The sequence below is a fragment of the Heterocephalus glaber genome, unplaced genomic scaffold, assembly GCF_053883595.1.
Source record: "Heterocephalus glaber isolate CG9 unplaced genomic scaffold, H.glaber_assembly_v1.0 deba00001472, whole genome shotgun sequence".
Classification (NCBI taxonomy): Eukaryota; Metazoa; Chordata; class Mammalia; order Rodentia; family Bathyergidae; genus Heterocephalus; species Heterocephalus glaber.
Window position 1 is genome coordinate 68,948,402 of NW_028258315.1, and position 20,249 is coordinate 68,968,650.

Here is a 20,249-nt window from a genome sequence, read left to right on the forward strand (position 1 = left end):
GTTTGAAATTTATATACTACTTATTTATTTTTTAATGGCACTAGCACAGTCAACTGTTAAAACTGTCAGACTGGATGGAATTGTGCATGGTTGCTGATTATACATCAGCCAGAATTACTAGGCTCAGCTCTCTTGGTTGGGCAATTAGATCTTCCTTCATCAATCCAATAAACATTGTGAGTACTTAATTTTGTCATGTATCTACATAAGTTTAAAAGGAAAGAAAATTACATAAATGATGGTGACTGAATTTTTATAAAATGTGTCTAATAAAATGTTTCTTTATTACTTACAAATAACAAGACCTTTGTGTTCTCAGGATGCTTTAAACTCTACCACAGGAATCACTGGCTCCTCAGACAGTAATGGCGAAACTTTTAGACAGCAAACAGCTCACTGTGTCACACGTGCACTAGGTTCACCACCACTGTCCTAAGAGGTAGCTTATATGTTTTCACCTCAGTCAGCATTAGTACAGTATCTGAGAAATTAAAATTTATAATCTGAGTTTTAGGCCAATATTCAACTCATGCAAAACATCTTTCCTCAAAAGCAGAATGATTCTTTCCAACATTCTTTTTTATAATATAAAATAATTACTGTATCAGTCTTACAACACCACAACCAATCTGCATAAGCCTAGTAGTTGTTAGTTTAAAATGGTAGCACGCAATTTCCATTGAGATTGAATTAGTCCAGTTGATGACGCTTTGGGCCACATAAACTTAATAATCAGGTGCTTTACTGAAATGGTTTTGGCAACAGCATACAAATATCCAATTGAGGCAGCTTGATTTGTCAGTTATTTGCAATAAAACTGACTGGCATCACTAAGTAGTATTTATTAAGTATTCATTTCTAAACTGTTATATTAATAACAGTATGAGCAAATATATATTTATTAAATATTAGTTATTCTAAGAACTGGCAATCCCATAAGAACTATGACTACTCCAATTTTATAGATGAGAAAATTAAGGCCAAGAAAATTAAGTACCTTAATTAAGGCCACACATTAATAAATGAGAAAGGTTGAAATTTTAACCTAGAAAGTCTGGCTCCAAAAATAATACATAGACAATAATGATGTGGACAAATATATTTAAGGACAATCCAACTCACTAAGAGATATAGATTATAAAAATCAAACATTCCTAGGGCTGGGGATTTAGCTCAGTGGTTCTGCCACCTGCCTTGCAAGCATAAGGACCCGAGTTCGATCCCCGGTACCAAACAAAAAAATCAAACATTCCCAAAAATATAAGCATTGTATCACTGACACTCCAGGGAAAACAAAATTATAAGCTGTTTGAGCTGTGTGAGAATAAAGGGGAGACAGAATTTGAGTGTCTTTAATTTATGAGTGAAAGCTGGGTAGAAAAAACAAAATTGTAAAAACTTATTCCAGTAATGTACTCAAAATGGGTAGCAGAAAGAATATGTGAACTAATGATACTAAGTATTAAAAACAGCAATAAAATGATAAGATAAAAATACTAGTTTTTCTAGTAGAGTCAAGGTGATACTAAAAGATGAAATGCAATAAAGTATCCAGGTTATGTTTGTTGATGGTTCCAAAGGGGAAGTTGAGGCTTCACTTAATATGGGAAGCTAGTTAAGAACATAAGAGTATAATAGATGCAGCAAAAAATGGCAGAAGAGAAAATTACCTGAACTGTGAGCAAATAAGACTGTCATAAAGTCAAAGGATGCATATCTATTGATGAAGTAAGACTGAAGGAATCCAACAAGATTTGAGACAACAGTCTTCACTGTCACAAAGAAGTCTACACTATGAAGTAAAAAAAAAAAGTAAGCCTACGGCAGAGCAAAATATGAAGGCATTGTTTAACGGAACAGAAAATAATCAAGACTGGGCCGGGGATTTAGCTCAGTGGTTCCGCCGCCTGCCTCGAAAGCTCAAGGACCCGAGTTCGATCCCCAGTACCAAAAAAAAAAAATCAAGACTTAAGGTTCACAAGATGGATGATACTTGATTGAACTCACATTTGTGGAATTAACCTATGATGAAAATGGCTGCTTAGGTAGCTGGGTTCAAACCTTTCTTTGAAGTTTTGCTGAGCAGCAGGGAAAGGAGAGAGCTACTCTTACTGAGACTAGAATGTCTGTGATTTAATATAGAAATGATTTTTTTTTCAGAAATTATTTTAGAGCCAGCAAAAAATTAACACTTAATATATCATGGTTGGCTAGAATTAATCTTGAGACTCAAGAGTCAGAAAAGGCTTATAGTGGCAGTGCTTCAAAATTTAAATTGCCCTTACAAACTCCAAAATAAGAACCAAAGTGGAAATTAAATAGATGAAAAAAACAGTTGCTCTCAAACAGCAATTTCCTCTGAAAAATAATCTATGCATGAGCTGTGTGGCATGATTCAAAAGCTGTAACTAGTGATGACAACCTCCAGAATTCTTCACAACTGTGTCCAGCATGGATCTTTAAAGGAACTGAAATTTCTTTTTTTTTTGTTGTTCTAGGGATTGAACTCGGGTCCTTGCACTTGCAGGGAAGCGGTGGAACCACTGAGCTAAAACCCCGGTCCGGAACTGAAATTTCTAAAACTGACGAGCAGAAATCACAATGCCATAAAAAGTGATAATTCCTTATATTTATTCTTTTTGTATCAACAGATGGAAATTGTTCTATGGCTAAGTTATAAAAGCCAATCCTATCAGAAGTGAAAAAATATTTAGTATCCTTGAGTCACAAATAGTAGTATTGGTGAGAAGGGTGGAACTCAATCATAAACTAGTGTTGAATGGTTAGTATGTTGTCTGCCTGAAGGTGGTAATGATTCTCCGGATTAGGAATGCCTATACATACTGCATCATGATGCTGGTGCTAGAGAAACATTCACACTGAGGCTAGAAGCACTGCATAATTTTAGGGGGCACCATCCATAGAGTAGTCAGTGCGGATAGTATTCCCTGAAGTTGTACAGTGACAATTTGCCGATCCAGACTCAGCGAAATTGGCACCAACAAACGTAACATTATATGTTTCAGCAAGTCCTCATGGGATATGTGAAACATACATTCCTTGTCACCTCTTCCCCTCCCATCTTTTTTTTTTTGACGGGTTTTTTTGGGGGGTTTTGGTCCCAGGGAATCAAACTCGGGTCCTTGCGCTTGCGAAACCACTGAGCTAAATCCCTGGCCTTGACAGAGTCTTTTATGTAGTTTAGGCTCCCCTCAAACTCATTAGGATACTGGCACACCAACCATCTCTTCTCATCTCTAACTCATTATGTAGCTCATGCTGGCCTTGAACTCACAATCCTCCTGCCTCAGCTTCCCAAGTGCTGAAATTATAGGCATGTGCCACCATGCCCAGCTTTCTTAGTTCATAACAGTCTAAAAGGTTAAAGAATATTCTCATTCAAGTATTTGTTTTATTAGAAAATATGATTTTTTTCATACAATCCTGTCTCAGTTAATTTTCTTTTTTATTAACTGAGTAGAACAAATTCCTGACAATTCCAAAAAACATCTGATGATTAATGAAACACACTCTGAAGCCACTAAAATGTGATCACCACCACAGAAAAGCTAAATCCCTCATGTTGTCTCTGACTCAAAACAAAACAAAAACTCTAACATACCAATGACAGCAAAGATGAGTAATCTGTCACTTACAGAGTGATTCTGTGGTAAGCTCAGGAAGAGATTAAAAAATTACTTTCAATTATTAAACCAAACTCATACTCATTCCCAACATGTTCAAAAGAGTTAGTACAGCCAGAGAGTGGAGTCAACTGTTCCATTTCTTTTTGTATTTCAGTATTGTATTTCCTAAAACTTTTCCATGAAATACTGAAAGGGTCCCATTGTCAGGAGGTTTGAAATGCTACAACTACCCAACCTGGAGCATTGCCATGCACATTAGCTAATTTAAGGCTGTAAGTGGTCCTGTAGTAAAGAAATTAGTTTTGTGGTCTTGCAGTTTTGAAATTAGTTTCCTATACTTATATGATCACAGAACCTGCTTTTGTGGAATATTAATGATAGGAAAACAGTTTGAGAAATGCCACTGAAAGATTACCATGCATACCTAAATTATTTGTAAAGAATTAAAATACAACATCTAAACCTAAATCTTGATCACTGAAGAATACCAAAGAAAGCTGCAGTGCTTCAGGGTCAACAAATGTTGGCTGACAGCTTTACTTGGTAAAATCTATATATTTAGTAATATATAATATCAATAGGAATATCAAGGGGAAAAAAGACAAAAAGCCTATTTTAAAGCACTTGCTGTCATTTAGCACATACTTATAAAATGGATAAAAAGCTGGGTGTAATGGCATATGCCTGTAATCCCAGCACTTGGGAAGCAGAGGCAGGAGGATTGCCACAACTTTAAGGCCAGCCTGGACTACACAGTGAGTTGAAGCCCAGCCTGACAGAGCAAGACTCTGGCTCAAAAATCCAAATAAAATAAAATGGATAAAAAATACCAACGTCAATATTTGGGGCCAAAAGCATTTTTAAATGCTCGGTAAGAACACATCATATAACTGTATTTTTCATACTTATTTTTAAACCCATTTATCAGAAAACATCTAAAACTGACTTTAGAAGCTTGTAAGTTTAGTGATAATCTTTCCTTATATTAGTCTGATTATCTACTCATACTCAAACAATGGCACCTACTGAAGATTATTACAATACTTACCACATTACAAAAAGAATCCAGACCAATGCTATGTACATACTTAGTACATTCTGGATTAGACCAAGTAAAATTTAACAACAAGCTGAACAGCATTCTATAAAACAAAAACAAAAAGTCGGTTAGGCTAATTCTCTCTTTTTCTATGCTGTGGACTCACAGTGAGAAAGAAGATAGTCTTGGAATTTGATGACTGATCAAACCTGAACTCTCTAAAACTCATCTACACTTACCTTAATAAAAGTTCTTTGGGCAACTTTTTGTTAATTAGGCCTTCATCATTGTTTGAGAAAACCTGAAAGAAAAGAGACAGACAAATATTGTAACTGTTCTTTAATCAATACAAAAAATACTACATGTTGGGGCCAGGGATTTAGCTCAGTGGTTTCGCCGCCTGCTGCGCAAGTGCAAGGACCCGAGTTCAATCCCCGGTACCAAAAAAAAAAAAAAAAAAAAAAAATTTACATGTTTTTCATACTAGATTATAGAACCTTCAATCACTGTTCTACAGATGTGATACTAATTTCATGACGCTAGCACACTCTAATTTGGAGAGATAGAAAATATCTTATACCATGTCATCCTTGCATAAAAAAGGCAACACACAGCCTTTTGTGTACTACTCTGCATTGGAGGTTCTAGCCAAGGCAATTAGACAAGAAAAAGAAATGAAAGGCATCCAGGTTAGAAAGGAATACAACAACCTCTATTCACAGATGACACGATCATTTACTGTATACAGTATAGGCAATTCTAAAACTCCACAAGAAATCAATTAGAACTAATCAAGAAGTTCAGCAAGGTTTCAGAATATACAAATACATAATATATTCATATAATAAATATTTCCATACAACAGTAATGAATATTCTAAAAATGAATTTAAGAAAACAATCCCACTTGTAACAGCATTGAAAAGAATAATGTACTTAGGAAAAAATCTGACAAAAGTACAAAACTTCCATGTTGGAAAGTTATACAAAAATTGTTGAGAGAAATTAAAGACAACAAATAAACTGAAAGACAGCCACATTCATGAACTGGAAGACTTGACAGTATTATGTTAGCAACACTTTGCCAAACTGATCTATAGATTTAAGGCAATCTATCAAAAATCCCAGCTGCCTTAATTCTTACACAAACCCACAAGTTGATCCTAAAATTCATGTTGAAATGCAAGGGACCCAGAATAGCTAAAATAACACTGAAAAAGAAAAATAAAAGTTGGAAGACTCAAACTTTCTAACTTCAAATTTTATTGTAAGGTGTGGTCCTGTGGCATGCGCCTATAGTCTCAGCTACCTGAGTGGCTGAGTCACGGGGACGGCTTGAGCCCAGGAGTCCCAGACCAACCAGGGTTACATAGCAAGACCTCATCTCAAACAAAACAAAAATTTTACTACAAAACTATGAAACACTGTGGAACTGGCATAAGGATAAATAGGGTAAAGGAATAGAAACAAGAATACAGAAACTTTTACATTTGTGGGCAACTGATTTAAATGGTGAAAAAACAGTCTTTTCAAAAAATGGTGCCAGACCACCAACAGAGTGAAGAGACAACCCACAGTGGTGAGAAACATTTTGTCAGTTGTTCCTCAAAGGACTATTATCTAGAATATACAAAGAACTCAAAAAAATCAGACACCCCCCAAGTTTAAAGACCCAATCCAAAAACAAGCACTTGAAATGAACAGACACTTCTCAGGTGAAGAAGTAGAAATGCCAAATAAATATATGAAAAAATGTTCACCATCACTGGTCATTTGAGATATCCAAACAATGCTGAGATTCCATCTCACTCCAGAAAGAAATCAATCAGTAACAAATGCCAGTGAGGCTGTGAGGAAAAAGGAACCCTTCTCCACCGTTGGTGGGAGTGTAGACTGACGCAACCACCGTGGAAATTTCTCAAAAAACTAAAACCAGAGGTTCCATTTGACCCAGCTATTCCTCTTCTTGGTATCTTCCTGAAAGAATTAAAAGCATCATACCACACCAATATATGTACACCCATGTTGACAGCAGCACAATTTGTAATAGCTAAATCTTGGAAACAGCCCAAATGCCCATAAACCAACGAATGGATGAAGATGTAGTTTTTTATACAATGGAGTACCACTCTGCCATAATGAAGGATAAGCTTGAGACATTTCTAGCTAAATGGATGCACCTTGAGACTATATTCTTCAGTGAGATAAATTGGATACACATGTTTAAATACCTTGTTGTTTCTCTGGTGTGAAAAACCAAAAGTGTAAATAAGGACCAAAATGTATACTAGATATTGGGAGATGGGAAGAAAATATTCAAATGAGAAGGGGAACAAGGGAGGGAGGAGGGGGAAAGGAAAGAAGGGACAAGAAAAAGCAAGGAAAAGATGAAAACAGTTTTTGTAAATAGGCAAAAAAGGGTCAAAGGGAGGGGATGGAGATGGGAAAAAAGCAGCATGATATATTATACAAATTCCCTATGATGAATATTTTCATTATGTATATCTAAAATGTACCAATAAATGTTTGGCTTCCCAAAAAATGGTGCCAGGATGGTGGACAGTAGTGCACACTTGTGATTCCAACTATTCAGGAGACTGAAGCAAGGAGAGTCACAAATTCAAGGCCAGCCTGGGCAACTTACCAAGACCCTGTATCAGGGCTGGAGATTTAGCTCAGTGGTTCCGGCACCTGCCTTGGAAGCACAAGGTCCCTAATTTGATCCCCAGCACCAAAAAAAAAAAAAGACCCTGTATCAAAACAATAAAAATTAAAAAGGGCTGGAGATGTAGCTCAGCACTCCATGAGTTCAAGTCCCCAGTCACACACTCACACACACACACACACACACACACACACACACGTGTGCACATACAGAGAAAGAGAAGGAGGGAGAGGAAAATGAGGAGGAAGCAGAAGAAACTGTCAGAACAACTGGATATCCACATGCAAACAATTAAACTGCATACTTACCTCAAAAAAATTTTTTTTAAACTCAAAATGGATTGGAGCCCTATTTTTTTGTTTTAGTACTGAGCACTGAACACAGGGCCTTTGCACTGAGCTACATCCCCAGCCTCAGTGAGTTAGATGAATTAATCTCAATTTTTTTCTTAAACATCATAAGGTGCTAAGTTTATTGATTTGATTATCTTCCTTTTTTTTTTTGGTACTGGGGATTGAACTTGGGACCTTGCGCTTGCGAGGCAGGCAGCAGAACCACTGAGCTAAATCCCCGGACCTCTTCCTTCTGTTTTAATGAAGGTATTTACAATTATAAGTTTCCCTTCTAAGTACTGCTTTCACAGAATTCCATCAGTGTTAGTGTGTGTTTTTATTTGCGTTCAGCTCACAACATTTTTAACAGCCTTTATTGTTTTCACCCATTGACTGAGTATACCGTTTCAAGTCCACATATAATTTTTGGTTTTTTGTTTGCCTTCTGTTGTTGTCTAGCTTCATTCCATTGTGGTCAGAGAAGAGATTTTAGATTTTTTTAATGTCTGAAACTTGTTAAGACTTATTTTGTGGCCTAACATAAGGTCTATCTTGAAGAACGTTGCATGTGCATTTAAGCATGTGTAATGTGCTGTGGTTGGGTGGGATGTTTTACATATCTTCATTACACCATGTTGGTTTATATAGTGTTGTTCAACTTCTACTTCAATACTGTTCTTCTGTCAAAATATTCTTTTACTGAAATTATGGTACTGATGTTTCTTTCTAACTGCTGTTGGGGGTGGTGGCAAATGATACCATGACGTCATCACGTATCACCACAGCTACTGAAAGATGAGCTATATCTAGAAAACCTGTAAGGACCAAAGCTAATTTAGTGAGTCTATAATCTAGGTTCTGCCATTTACATCTGTTACCTTTGTGCATGTCATTTAACTTTTTTGTATGTCATTTTTGAGGTGCTTGGAATTGAAAGCAGGACCTCATAAATCCTAGGCAAGTACTCTACCACTGAGCTACATCCCCCACCCTCGTTTAACTTTTCTATGCCAGTTTCCTCTTCTGTAAAGTGGAGACAGTGAAAGAACCTGCTAGAAGAGCTTCTGTGAATTAAATAAGTTTATATAAATACCTAAAACAGTCTTGACACATAATCAGTGCTTAAATGGTAGCTTTGATGAGTTACAAAGTCTTCAATTTATTTTACTAGTACGTTATACATAACGTTTACATTGTATACACACATCTTATTTCCTTTTTTCATGCCCTTTCCCTTCCTCCTTCCCCCCTCCACCCATCTCCACCTCTTGATCTCCTTTCATTTGTACATAATTTCAATTCGAAATATTTATGATCCTTGTGTGGAGTTGGTACATGTACATATCACATCCCAATTCCTTTCTTTCAACTCTTATCCTGTCCCTCCCTGCCCTTCCCTCCATCTCTTGATCTCCTCCCTTGAGAACTATTTCCCTACTTCCTATCTTTTATTTTGCTTTTTATTTTTACTCTGGGTTTCTCATATAAGAAAACCATGTAATATTTAAGCTTGTGTGACTGATTTATTTCATTTTACATTATGGTTTTGAGGTACAACCATTTTCCTACAAATGAATCAAATTTATCTTTATGGCAGAGTAGTACTCCCTTGTGTGTAAATACATTTTCTTTATCCATTCATCTGTTGATGGAAATATAGGCTTCTACCAAGATTTAGCTATTATGAATTGTGCTGCTGTAAACATGGGTATACATGTATCACTGCAATGTCTTTAAGGACATCTATTTTAAGACACTGTCTTTCAGGATTATACCTAGAAGGGGAACAGACACGTCAAATGCACATTCTACTTTTAGTTTTTTGAGGAATCTTCATACTGATTTTCAAAGTGGTTGTACTAGTTTATATTCCCAACGGCAATGTAGAAGGGTTCCTTTTTCCCCACAGTTTTTCAGCCTTTGTTATTATTTGATTTCTTGATGATAGCCATTTTTTCTGGGATAAGATGGAATCTTGGTGTTGTTTTAATTTGCATTTCTCTAACCATTGGTCATTTTGAGTATTTCTTCATGTATTTACTAGCACTTCTGTGATCTATTCATTTCATTGACCATTTTTGACTGGATCTTTTATTTTGGAGGGTCTAATTTTTTTTGAGTTCTCTCTATATTCTAGATTTGAGTCCTCTGAGGAATCACTGGCAAAAATTTTTTCCTACTCTGCAGGATGTCTTTTCATTCCGTTGGTTATTTCTTCTGCTGTGCAGAAGCTTTTTAATATGATCCCATTTGTTGGTTCTTAGAATTACTTCTGTGCATCTGGGGTTCTGTTCAGAAAGTCCTTGCCTATACTTATGATTATGACTTCAATAGTTTTATCCATTTTGTCTTCCAGCAGGTTAAGTGTTGCTGGTTCAACACGTTGACTCATTTCGATTTTAGTTTAGTACATAGTGAGAGATAAGGGTCTAGATTCAGTCTTCTGCATGTACATAGTCAGCTTTCCCAAAGCCATTTATTAAAGAGGCTCTTTCCTCTGGTGTTTTTGGCCCCTGTGTCAAAGAACAAATAGTTGAATGTAAGTGGGGTTGTTTCAGCATCCTCTATTCTGTTCCATTGTCTGTTTTTGTGCTAGTACCATGCTGTTTTTATCACAGTAGTTCTGTAATACAACTTCAAGTTCAGGACTATGATTCCTCCCACTTTTCTTACCCAGGATTGCCTTTGCTATTCTGGGTCTCCTCTGGTTCCATATGAATTTTAGGATTGTTTTCTACAGTTCTATGAAGAATGCTATGGAATTTTGATTCCATTAAATCTGTATATAAATTTTGGGAGCACAGCCATTTTGACTATATTGACTATGCCTAACTAGGAACAGGGGATATCATTCCATATTATTATGTCCTCTTCAATTTCCTTTTTCAGAATACAGTAGTTTTCATCGTAGAGGACTTTCACTTTCTTAGTTAATTCTGTAGCAGCGTCCCTCTACCACAGTCTTCAGTTATAATAGAGCTATTTCTCCTTCAGTTCTGTCAGTTTGCTGCATATCTATAGCTCTACTGTCTAATGTATGTTACAGTCCTTGAGGAACTGACATTTTATCAACATATTGCAACCTTTGTCTCATGTAGCAATTTTTAACTTAAAGTCCATTTTATCTGATATTAATATAGTCATCCTGGGTGCTTTCAATCTGCCTTAGATTTAACAAGTGTATCTTATAGACAGCATGTAACTGGATCAAGCAAACCTTTTGTTTTTAACCATTCTCCCAGTCTCTTTTAATTGGCAAACTTAATCTTTTTTTATAGTGATTACTGATAAGGACTTACTTCTGCAATTTTTCTATATTTTTAATTTATGAAATTCCTCTATAAAAGCTAATTAGGTAAAGTTACTTGATGATGATGTTCAAGTTTTTGTATAACCTTACTGCCCTTTTATGTCTATAGGTTCCATCAATTAGAAAGTTATTACTGTATCCAACTCTGATTGTTGTTTCATCACTTTGGCTTTCAATTTCTGGTTCATGTACAGTGGATCCTTGACTTATGAACTCTATTGGTTCCCAAGGGCTAGTTGTAACTCAAGTTGGTTATAAGCCAATACAGGTATATCTGGATGTTTACCTGGATATACGCTATAGATAACAAGAGGCAGGTGAATTTTCCATTAACCTAATTGATCCAAGTTGTCAGGCTGGTCGTAACTTGAGGGTCCACTGTATTTTGAAGCTTTGTTACAAGGTAAATGCATATTTAAGACTGTTACATATTTTTAATCAATTGACCCTTTTATTATTATGAGCTGTTCATTCTCTCTAGAAATGACCCTTGTGTTAAAGTCTATTTTGACTAATATAGCCACATAAGCTTTCTTATGCTTTCTGCATGGTATTTATTGCAATGCTAAGGATCAAACCCAGGGCTTCACACATGGTAGACAAGCACTCTACCACTGAGCTACATTTCCAACCCCAATCCCTTTTATCTTCAATCTGTCTTTATATCTTGTTTCTTTTTTTTTCAGTACTGGGGATTGAACTCAGGACCTTGCCCTTGCAAGGCAGGCAGCGAAATCACTGAGCTAAATCCCCAGCCCAAAATTCCTTGTTTTTTAAAGGCAGCACATACTTGGGCCATACTAGTTTCTCCAGTCTGACAACTATTACCTTTTAATAAAGTATATTGTCTATTTACATTTAATGTAATTTTTGATGTAATTGGTTTTAAGCTTACCATATTTATTTTCAATTTGTCCCATCTATTATTTGCTTCTCAGTGCTGTACTCCTGACTTTTTGGAAGAACAATATTTATTCTATTTCTTTATTGGCATTACCCTTAATACATCTTTGTATTTAACATTTGCTCTGGTGCATCTTTAATATATCACAATTTAAATTCTCTTAACTTCTTCCTGCCTATTGTACAGTTATCATATATTTTCTTTGTACTATATACCCAATGCTGTTATTATTTCTGCTTTAAGCAGCTGATTTTTTTTTTTTTTTTTTGGTGCCAGGGATCAAACTCGGGACCTTGCGCTTGCACGGCAGGCATGGGAACCACTGAGCTAAATCCCCAGCCCAGCTCATTTTTTAATAAATGCATACAAAAAGATGATTTTAAGAGGTCCCTTACATTTATCCATATATTTACCCTTCCTGGTACAATTCATTCCTTCCTTTAGATCTAAACTTCCTTTATCATCATTTATCTTCAGCTTGAAGAATTTTTTTTAAATTTTATTTTATTGGTACATTTTAGGTATACAATACAAGGTCATTCATCATTGGAAATTTGCACCTTTACAGAATCTCTCTTGGTTCTTATTTTTTTTCCCCACTCCCCTGCCATCTCTTCAGTCCCTCCATCCCTCCCTATTTACAAAGAGTTTGTTTCCATTTCTTCATTTTCTCATATTAATTCTATTCCCTTCTTTCAAGAATTTATCTAAAAGACTGTAGACAAATTGTCTTATATCTGTCAGAAAACATCCTTATTTCTCATTTATGTTACAATATAGAATTCCAGGAGAGAAGATCTGCTATTTTAAGGCATTTTTAAAAAATGACTCCAGGGCTGGGGATGTAGCTCAGTGGCACCGCACCTGCCTGGCAAGCACAAAGTCCTCAGTTCGATGGTACCAAAAAAAAAAAAAAAAAAAGACTCCATTGTCCTCTACTAGAGTGTGGATGCTGAATGTTCCCCAAAGGTCCATGTGTTAAAGGTTTGGTGGGCTCCAGGTAGCACTACTGGAAGGTGTGAGGTGGGGCCTCACAGAAAAGGGACTGTGGGACTCTTGCCCACTGGCCCAGCTTCTCCTTTCTCTTTTTCTTTTATTTCTTGTGTTTTGTCTGTTTCCTGGCCAATGAGATGCTCTAACACATGCTCCTGACATCATGTGACTGACACCTTTACCAGAGGCTAAAGTCATGAGGTCATTCAATCTTGCATTGGACCCTCTACAGTCATGTGCCAAAATAAACTTTTTCTCTTTATAAATTAATTGCCTCAGGTATTTCATTCTGATGACAGAGGACTAATACATTCTCTGAACTGTAGTTTCTGATGCGATATAAATTATCATTATCATTCATATTTTTGTTCTTTCATGTAAATGTTTCTCTTTTCTATTTCCTTTTAAGCTTTTATTAAAAAAAGCTTTGATTTTAAGAAATCTGGCTACAGTGTACTTAAATTTACTTTTCTTTCTTTTTTTTTTTCTTTTTTTGGTTTATCCTCCTTGGAGTTTGCTGACCTTTCTAGATAACTGGGTTCTGGATTGATATCTTCCATCATTTAAAATAATTTCTTGGAAATGATCTCACTAAATCTCATCTGTCCCTGTTTTCCTTCCTCCTCTTTTGAAACTCTAATTACATATATGTTAAGATAATCTGGAATTGGCCCACAGATCTTAAATGCAGATAATTTCTTTTAACCTGACATCACGTTTCTGATGCTCTCTTCTGTTACATCCATTATGCTGTTAAAGCCATTACACTTTAAGAATTCATTTCTGATACCACAGTTTTCATTTCTAGCATTTCAACTTGGTTCATTTTATAGTTCCCAACATTTTGCTGAAAATTTCTACCTGTTCATCTATGGTGTTCAACATCACTGAGTTTCTGTTCCCTATTTCCTTTCCCGATCATGGGTTATATTCTTGTTTATTTCTCATAATTTATTAATTTGTGCCAGGTACGGTATGTCAAAGAGTAGTAAATTATCTCCATAAACAGCAGCTCCTTCATCAACCTTCAGTGATTGCTGGGGGTCTGGGGGTGGTGGCTGAATCCTCTTAACCTGAAACTGAGCTGGGTTTGAGAGTTGTTGCATTAGTTAGATTCAATTCATGACTGGCTTAAAATGATTTAAAGGTGGGCTGGGGATTTAGCTCAGTGGTTCTGCCACCTGCCCTGCAAGCAAAAGGACCCAAGTTCAATCCCAGGTACAAAAAAAAAAAAAAAAGATTTAAAGATAGAATCAGAACTTTATCTTCAGGAGAGATTGAAATCAAAGTACTAATGAAACCACAAATCTCCCTGAGCTTTACAATTCAGCTGCTAACTTTTTGATCTATGAGATATCCTCCTCACCTCCTTCCCATATTTTTTTTTTTTTTTTTTTTTTTTTTTTGGTACCGGGGATTGCACTCCAGTCGTTGCGCTTGCGAGGCAGGCAGTGGACCTTCTCATATTCTTGCTACCAGCTGGGGAGTTGTCTTTGCTCTCCAGTAGCACCCTCTTCTTCCTGTGCCTTAGGGAGATTTCTCTTTCTGTAACCCTGACTACCTTCTTAAAGGCTATTGCTTTATTTACAGTAAAAACCTGGACAACGAGATAGGAATTTTCACAGTTCTGTGATATTCTCAGCCTATTTCAGCCCCACCCTTACATTTGGTAAAGGCCTCAGAGAGATTTCTACTAATGTTCCTGTCCTGCCCCAGCCTTCATAAGGAACCACCTCCCCTCAGGAGGATCATTCTACATTCACCTTCCCTGCCTCCAAACTCCTACTCCTATATACTCATTGAAGGCCCATGGGAAAGAGTTGGCAGACATAGCCTTGCTCTGTGGCTGAAGCTTCAAAGAGTCTCAGTTGTCATTCCAGCCCACATGCAGTCGACAGGAGTTCAGCTATACTCTCTTTAACTGCTGGGCATGCTCTTGCCTCAAGACCTTTGATCTGCACCCTTTCCTGACACAGTCTTTCTCAAGGCATTCCACAGCATACCCTCTACTTACATATCACTATCATATCACAGATAGGCCTCCACTCTACGTTAAAAGCAGGCCCTTCTTCATTTCATTCACTCTCTCATTCTACCCAGAACTTCCTTTCTCTCCTACTTGGATTTTTTTCCAAAGCTATTCATCACCCTCTGAGTTTATCATGTCTTCATACCACTGGAAAGCTCCATGAGAGCAGTCTTCCCTATTTCATTCACTGGTAGCCTTCCACTGCCTGGAAACATATCTGGCTCATAGTCGCACAGAAGTATTTGTTAGATAGAAAACCAAACAACAGAAAAATCAATAGAAAGTATTGATCGAAAGGGTGCCCCTGAGAACTGGGAAACCAGGTTTGAATCTTGATTGACTTGATTAAAAACTCTCCCAATGACTACCCTCTTCTGCTTCCCTAGACGTCCCTACTCCACCCCTATTCTCTCATAGTCAGCCTAGTGCCACAAGAGACTCTAGGTAGACACTACACAGGCTAGAGCTGAGACTCAAAGTGAAGCAGAGAAGGCAGCAGTGAAAGTATAGCACAATCCATGGCTGTCCAGATCTGAGCTTTGATGGTCAGAACCAAAAGAAAAAAAGCCAAGCAAATCCTGTAGGATATCATTAGATAACATTAATAAAGTCTGTCATAAAATAAGGAGACCAGTGGCTCAGCTGATAAGATATTGAGATTCTTAATCTTAGTGTAGTATACTGTATTTGTGCCAGGCACTAGGCACAAACTTTAGTTTGGAAAGCCATAGTACAGTATAATGGTTAAGATCTCAAACTTTGGAGAAAGACCAGTTGAGTTTAAATCCTTTTTCTACACATACCAACTATGTGACTATGAACAAACTGCCCTCTCAGTCTAGGCCTATTAAATATAATATATACCTTTTAAGTCCAAGGTCCTGAGTTCAATCCCCAGTGCCACAAAAAAATAAATAAAATAAATATATATATTAAAATATATAAATACAATCTCATAGGGATCCTAACCCTGGCAGGATTAAAGAAGATAACGTGATCAGAACAGAACTGAGGGCTCGGTGGAAAGCTATTGTTAGAATTATTAAAAATTACTCTCCAACTCCACAACTGCAGAGAGGAGACCTATAGTGTCAAGAGTATGAAAGTTAATAGAGATCCCTGTACATTTCATAGCTGTTGACTATACCATGTGATAACTATACCATGTAATGGCAGAGACCAAAACTTTCTATAAACATAAAGGAAATGACTTTGATGTGAAAAATTACAATTAAATATTTTATTGTGAAGTTTTCCTTCAATACCTCTGACAAGTCCTAACTATAGACAAACACAAAAGGGGCAATGCCAAAATAAGGAGAAAATCCAAACAGAATGAATTAAAATGAATATTTATAAAAATAAATCGGCCTTACAAGCTGAAGTATTAAATAACAAAACTTAATGACAACAAGGAATAGATATTCCAACATAAATTTCCAAATTAATTGAAATTCAATTATTTGAATCTGTTAAAATTACAGTATAAGATAAAACAATCTAAAAGTTACAGAGAATCATTTTTTAAAACTTTCACTTTCCACACATAAAAATCTTTACATAAAACACTGGCTTTTGTAATTGACAAGAAAGTAGATGCCAATTCCTAAATAAGAACTGGAGTGACAGGAGAAACTCTCAAAGGTATAACATCCATGAGTATGAGCTCTGATCTAAGCATGTCTTCACTAACTCCTTTTTATTTCCACTTTGTGAAAGAGGGATGGAAATGGAGACTGCTATTCGTGCCTACTTTGTTCTACACCATCAAACCCAGTGCCAGAAATAACAAAGTAAAAATCATTCATAACTGCTCAAAACTTTAAAGTCCAAATAGGAAAACTAACTTCCTAACATATATTTGGCTTTTATGTTGGAGAACATACAATGACTACTATATATTATAGTACAATCCAATAATCACTTAAGCAGATTCTTAAATTGCCTGCTTTTGAAACTTGGCTCAATTATCAGCTGAGGATGTAAGGGTGATCTGGCTGTGACATTTGTCACTCCACTGATTGTCAGGGTTGATTCAGCTGAGCTGGTTGGCTAGGTGGGTGTCCCCTTCCTCCCTCACCGCTCCATGTGTGTCCCTCCCAAAGCTGTGTGCTCAGTCAAAGAGGATGACCACCCATGCTAAAGGACTGTTTCCTCAGGCAAGGGTATACAAGTAGCTGTGCTTCCCTGCTAGGACCTCCAAACAGGCTCTCAATTATCAGCTGAGTGGCCTGGGCAGTTACTTTGCCCTTCCATGCCTTAGTTTCCTCACTCTAAAATAGAGACATGACATCTTCCTTGCAGGACTATGACAGTTTAAGACACCATCTTAGTTATTTTGTTGTTGTTGTTGCTGTTGAGACAAAATACTTAGCACCCAAAGTTAAAGGAGGAAAGGTTTATTTTGACTCATAGTTTGCAGAGGTTTTAGTCTATAATCAGCTGGCTCCAAAGCAGGGTGGCATGGCAGACAGACACCAAAGAAGAGATACAATTTATGGTGGGCAGAAGGTAGCAAAGTAAGGGAACTTAGCAGCTTTTTCTGCCCATTAATACTCTACCTAGGTTACCAGGATTAGGGCAGTGCCAAATCAATGAGTGGACTGATTTAGCAGTCATATACCCTTAATTCAAGCATCACACACTCTAGATCCAGCCACCTCTAAAAAAGACACTTAGGTAAATGCCTCACAAATAAAATGTACACAATAAATAGTAGCTCTCATTATTACAGCGGAAGTATAAATAATGAAGAAATTTTCATCAATAAGCAAAAATCTAAAATTAATGTGCTAAGTCAAGCATATCAACTATTAAACCTGTATGTTTAGGTTTATGCATTTAATGAAGTGCAATGTAATCTAGAATACAATTTCAGGTATTAAACACAGTCTTCATTCCTCTCCGTCTTGGACCAATTATTCCTCACTCCAGCTGAAGCCTATACATGTCATTCAATCAATTTAACTTCTATGAGTTAAATTCCTATCCTTAAAGATACAAAAAAAGGTAAAGCATTTCTAAATTTGGCAAAGCAACCATTGGTACAAAAGTACAGTAAACCAGCTTCAGGAGGCTGAGGCAGGAGCACCACAAATTGGAGCCTACCTAGCATGGGCAACTTACCAAGACCCTGTCTCAAAATTTAAAATTTTTAAAAATGCCTGGGGATGTAGCTCAGTGGTAGAGTGACTTTGGGTCAGATTCTTAGTACAAGAAGGAGGAGAAGTACAGTAGAATGCATGTAGGGTAAGTAAAGCTCTAAAATTCTCAAGAGAAAATCAAGCAGACTGTGAGTCAGGATGGAAGAGATGAAATTTTAAAAAGGAAAGGAAAATGTGAGAAGAGGAGAAAGATGAGACTTCAGAGAGCTGTGAAAATTTGGATATTCTTTTTTTTTTTGGTACCGGAGATCAAACTTGGGACCTTGAGCTTTTGAGGCAGGCAGCGGAACCACTGAGCTAAATCCCTGGCCCCTGGATATTCTTTTTTTCCCCCTTGCTCTAAGAATTTTTCTCACATATAACATATAAAAGTAAATCCCTGCCAGGCATGGTGGTACATGGCTGTAATCTCAGCACCAGGAGTCTGAAGCAAGAACACTTGAGCTCAGAAGCTTGAGGCCAGCCCTGGGCAGCATAGTGAGACCATCAAATTAGAAGGGATAAAAAAGCAAACCACTGCGATATTTCAAACATGTGTATTTTTTGCAATATTCGCTTTATGAAATGCTTGCCAGTGCTCTTAGTCATTTTAAAAAGCACTTAAGAGTTAAAAGGAAACACAAAAATAAATATGACATTACTGTTATTTGTGGGTAATGTTCTTTCCCTGTTATCAACAGGCCATCCACTTGTGAGAGTTTTTCTAGAGTCAGAGAGAGAAAGAGACAGAAACCCACCAACCACTCTTCCGTTTCTACTAAGAAAAAACAGAGTGTGGTGGTGCACACCTGTAATCCCAACATTCTGGGAGGGGGAGGCAGGAGGATTACAAATTTAAACGCAGCCTGTGCAATGTAGGGAGCCCTATCTCAAAATTTTAAAACTCTGGGGATGCAGTTCAGTGCAAAGACCTTCGTTTCGACTCTCATATCAAAAAACAGAAAAAGAAAAGAGAAGGAAAAGAATAAAGACCGACCGACTCAGGTCCACTCAGGGTTCCAAATGCTTTAAGTCTTCTCTCCAAAAGGCGACCTGCACATTGGGAATACCCTGCATTTTCAACTCATCAGCACTTTAACCCTGCAGCTAAGCTCATCTCCTGGTACCAAACGACTCATGGCTTAAAACAAACGAAAAGCCCACTCACCTCTTAAACGTAGGCATTTCCCTATTGCCTCCTCAAATATTTTATATAATGGTTGTTTCCCCAGAAGGAAGTCCAGTTCCTCTCCTCTTTCACACTCCTTGGAGGTCTCTGGAAAAATCATACCTCTGGCAATACCCTGAACCTTTCCTATTCAAGCCAACACTTCAGTCGTCTTCAAGTGAGGCTTCCAAAACGAGCTTCGTGGAGCCAGGTGATAAGCGCACGACCTCTCAAGTTAATCGAACAAAGGTAATAACTTAACGACGTTTAGAATTCACTAACCAATAAAGAACGAAATCCCTTAAGGAGGGTGCTGCACTCAGGAAAACCTTCCAGCTCAATATCCCCTAGTTTTTACAAAAGGAAGTAATGGGCGTCCCTCCAAAACTACAAATTTAAATTTCTACATGCTATAGAAATCCTATCAGAATTATGCATTTAAAACATACATGTGTATTTAACCTATAGTTGCATACAAACAACACTAGGCACACAGAGTAAACAGGAATATACATGACATTCACGTATTTTTAGCCAAACCCTCCCTGGTTGCTTCCCAGGCTCAACAGGGCCGAAGAGCGTCACGCCGTCCGGCGCCCCGCACCCGCACCCGCACGTCCCACTGCACGGAGCGCTAAGTCCCGGCGGCCCGGCACGCTGGCGCTGGGGACCCTAAGGCTCCCTCCCCTGCCCGTTCCCGCCCGGGCCCGCCCCGCCCAGCCTGCCCCGCCCAGCCTGCCCCGCCCAGCCTGCCCCGCCCAGCCTGCCTCGCCCAGCCCAGCCCCGCCCCGCCCCGCCCCGCCCCGCCTTCCCTCAGGCCGCAGCTGGGCTTCCCCTCGACCCTGGCGCTGTCCGCCCGACCCCAGTGGGCAGCAGCGCAAGGACCTGCTCGGGTCGCGAAGGGCGAGGCTGCCAGGCCGACTCGAGACCCAGACTCACCATGGCCGAAGAGCGGCGAGTGCGCCCACAGCCCCGAGTCACACGGCGCCGGCGACGCCCGTTGTCCTGGTGACGCCAGCC

The 20,249-nt window shown here is 37.9% G+C and overlaps 1 protein-coding gene across 1 annotated transcript in view; it reads right to left on the reverse strand.

Annotated features, from left to right (window-relative positions):
- The window catches only part of Fbxl2 (F-box and leucine rich repeat protein 2), a 101,691-nt gene extending 81,442 nt beyond the window's left edge, over positions 1-20,249 (reverse strand). Inside the window, exons 1-2 of the mRNA XM_004857852.4 lie at positions 20,169-20,249; positions 4,926-4,987 (exon numbers count right to left, since the gene is read on the reverse strand). Coding sequence (XP_004857909.1) covers positions 4,926-4,987; positions 20,169-20,171 — 65 coding nt within the window. The 5' untranslated portion in view covers positions 20,172-20,249. The remainder of the gene's footprint in view (positions 1-4,925; positions 4,988-20,168) is intronic.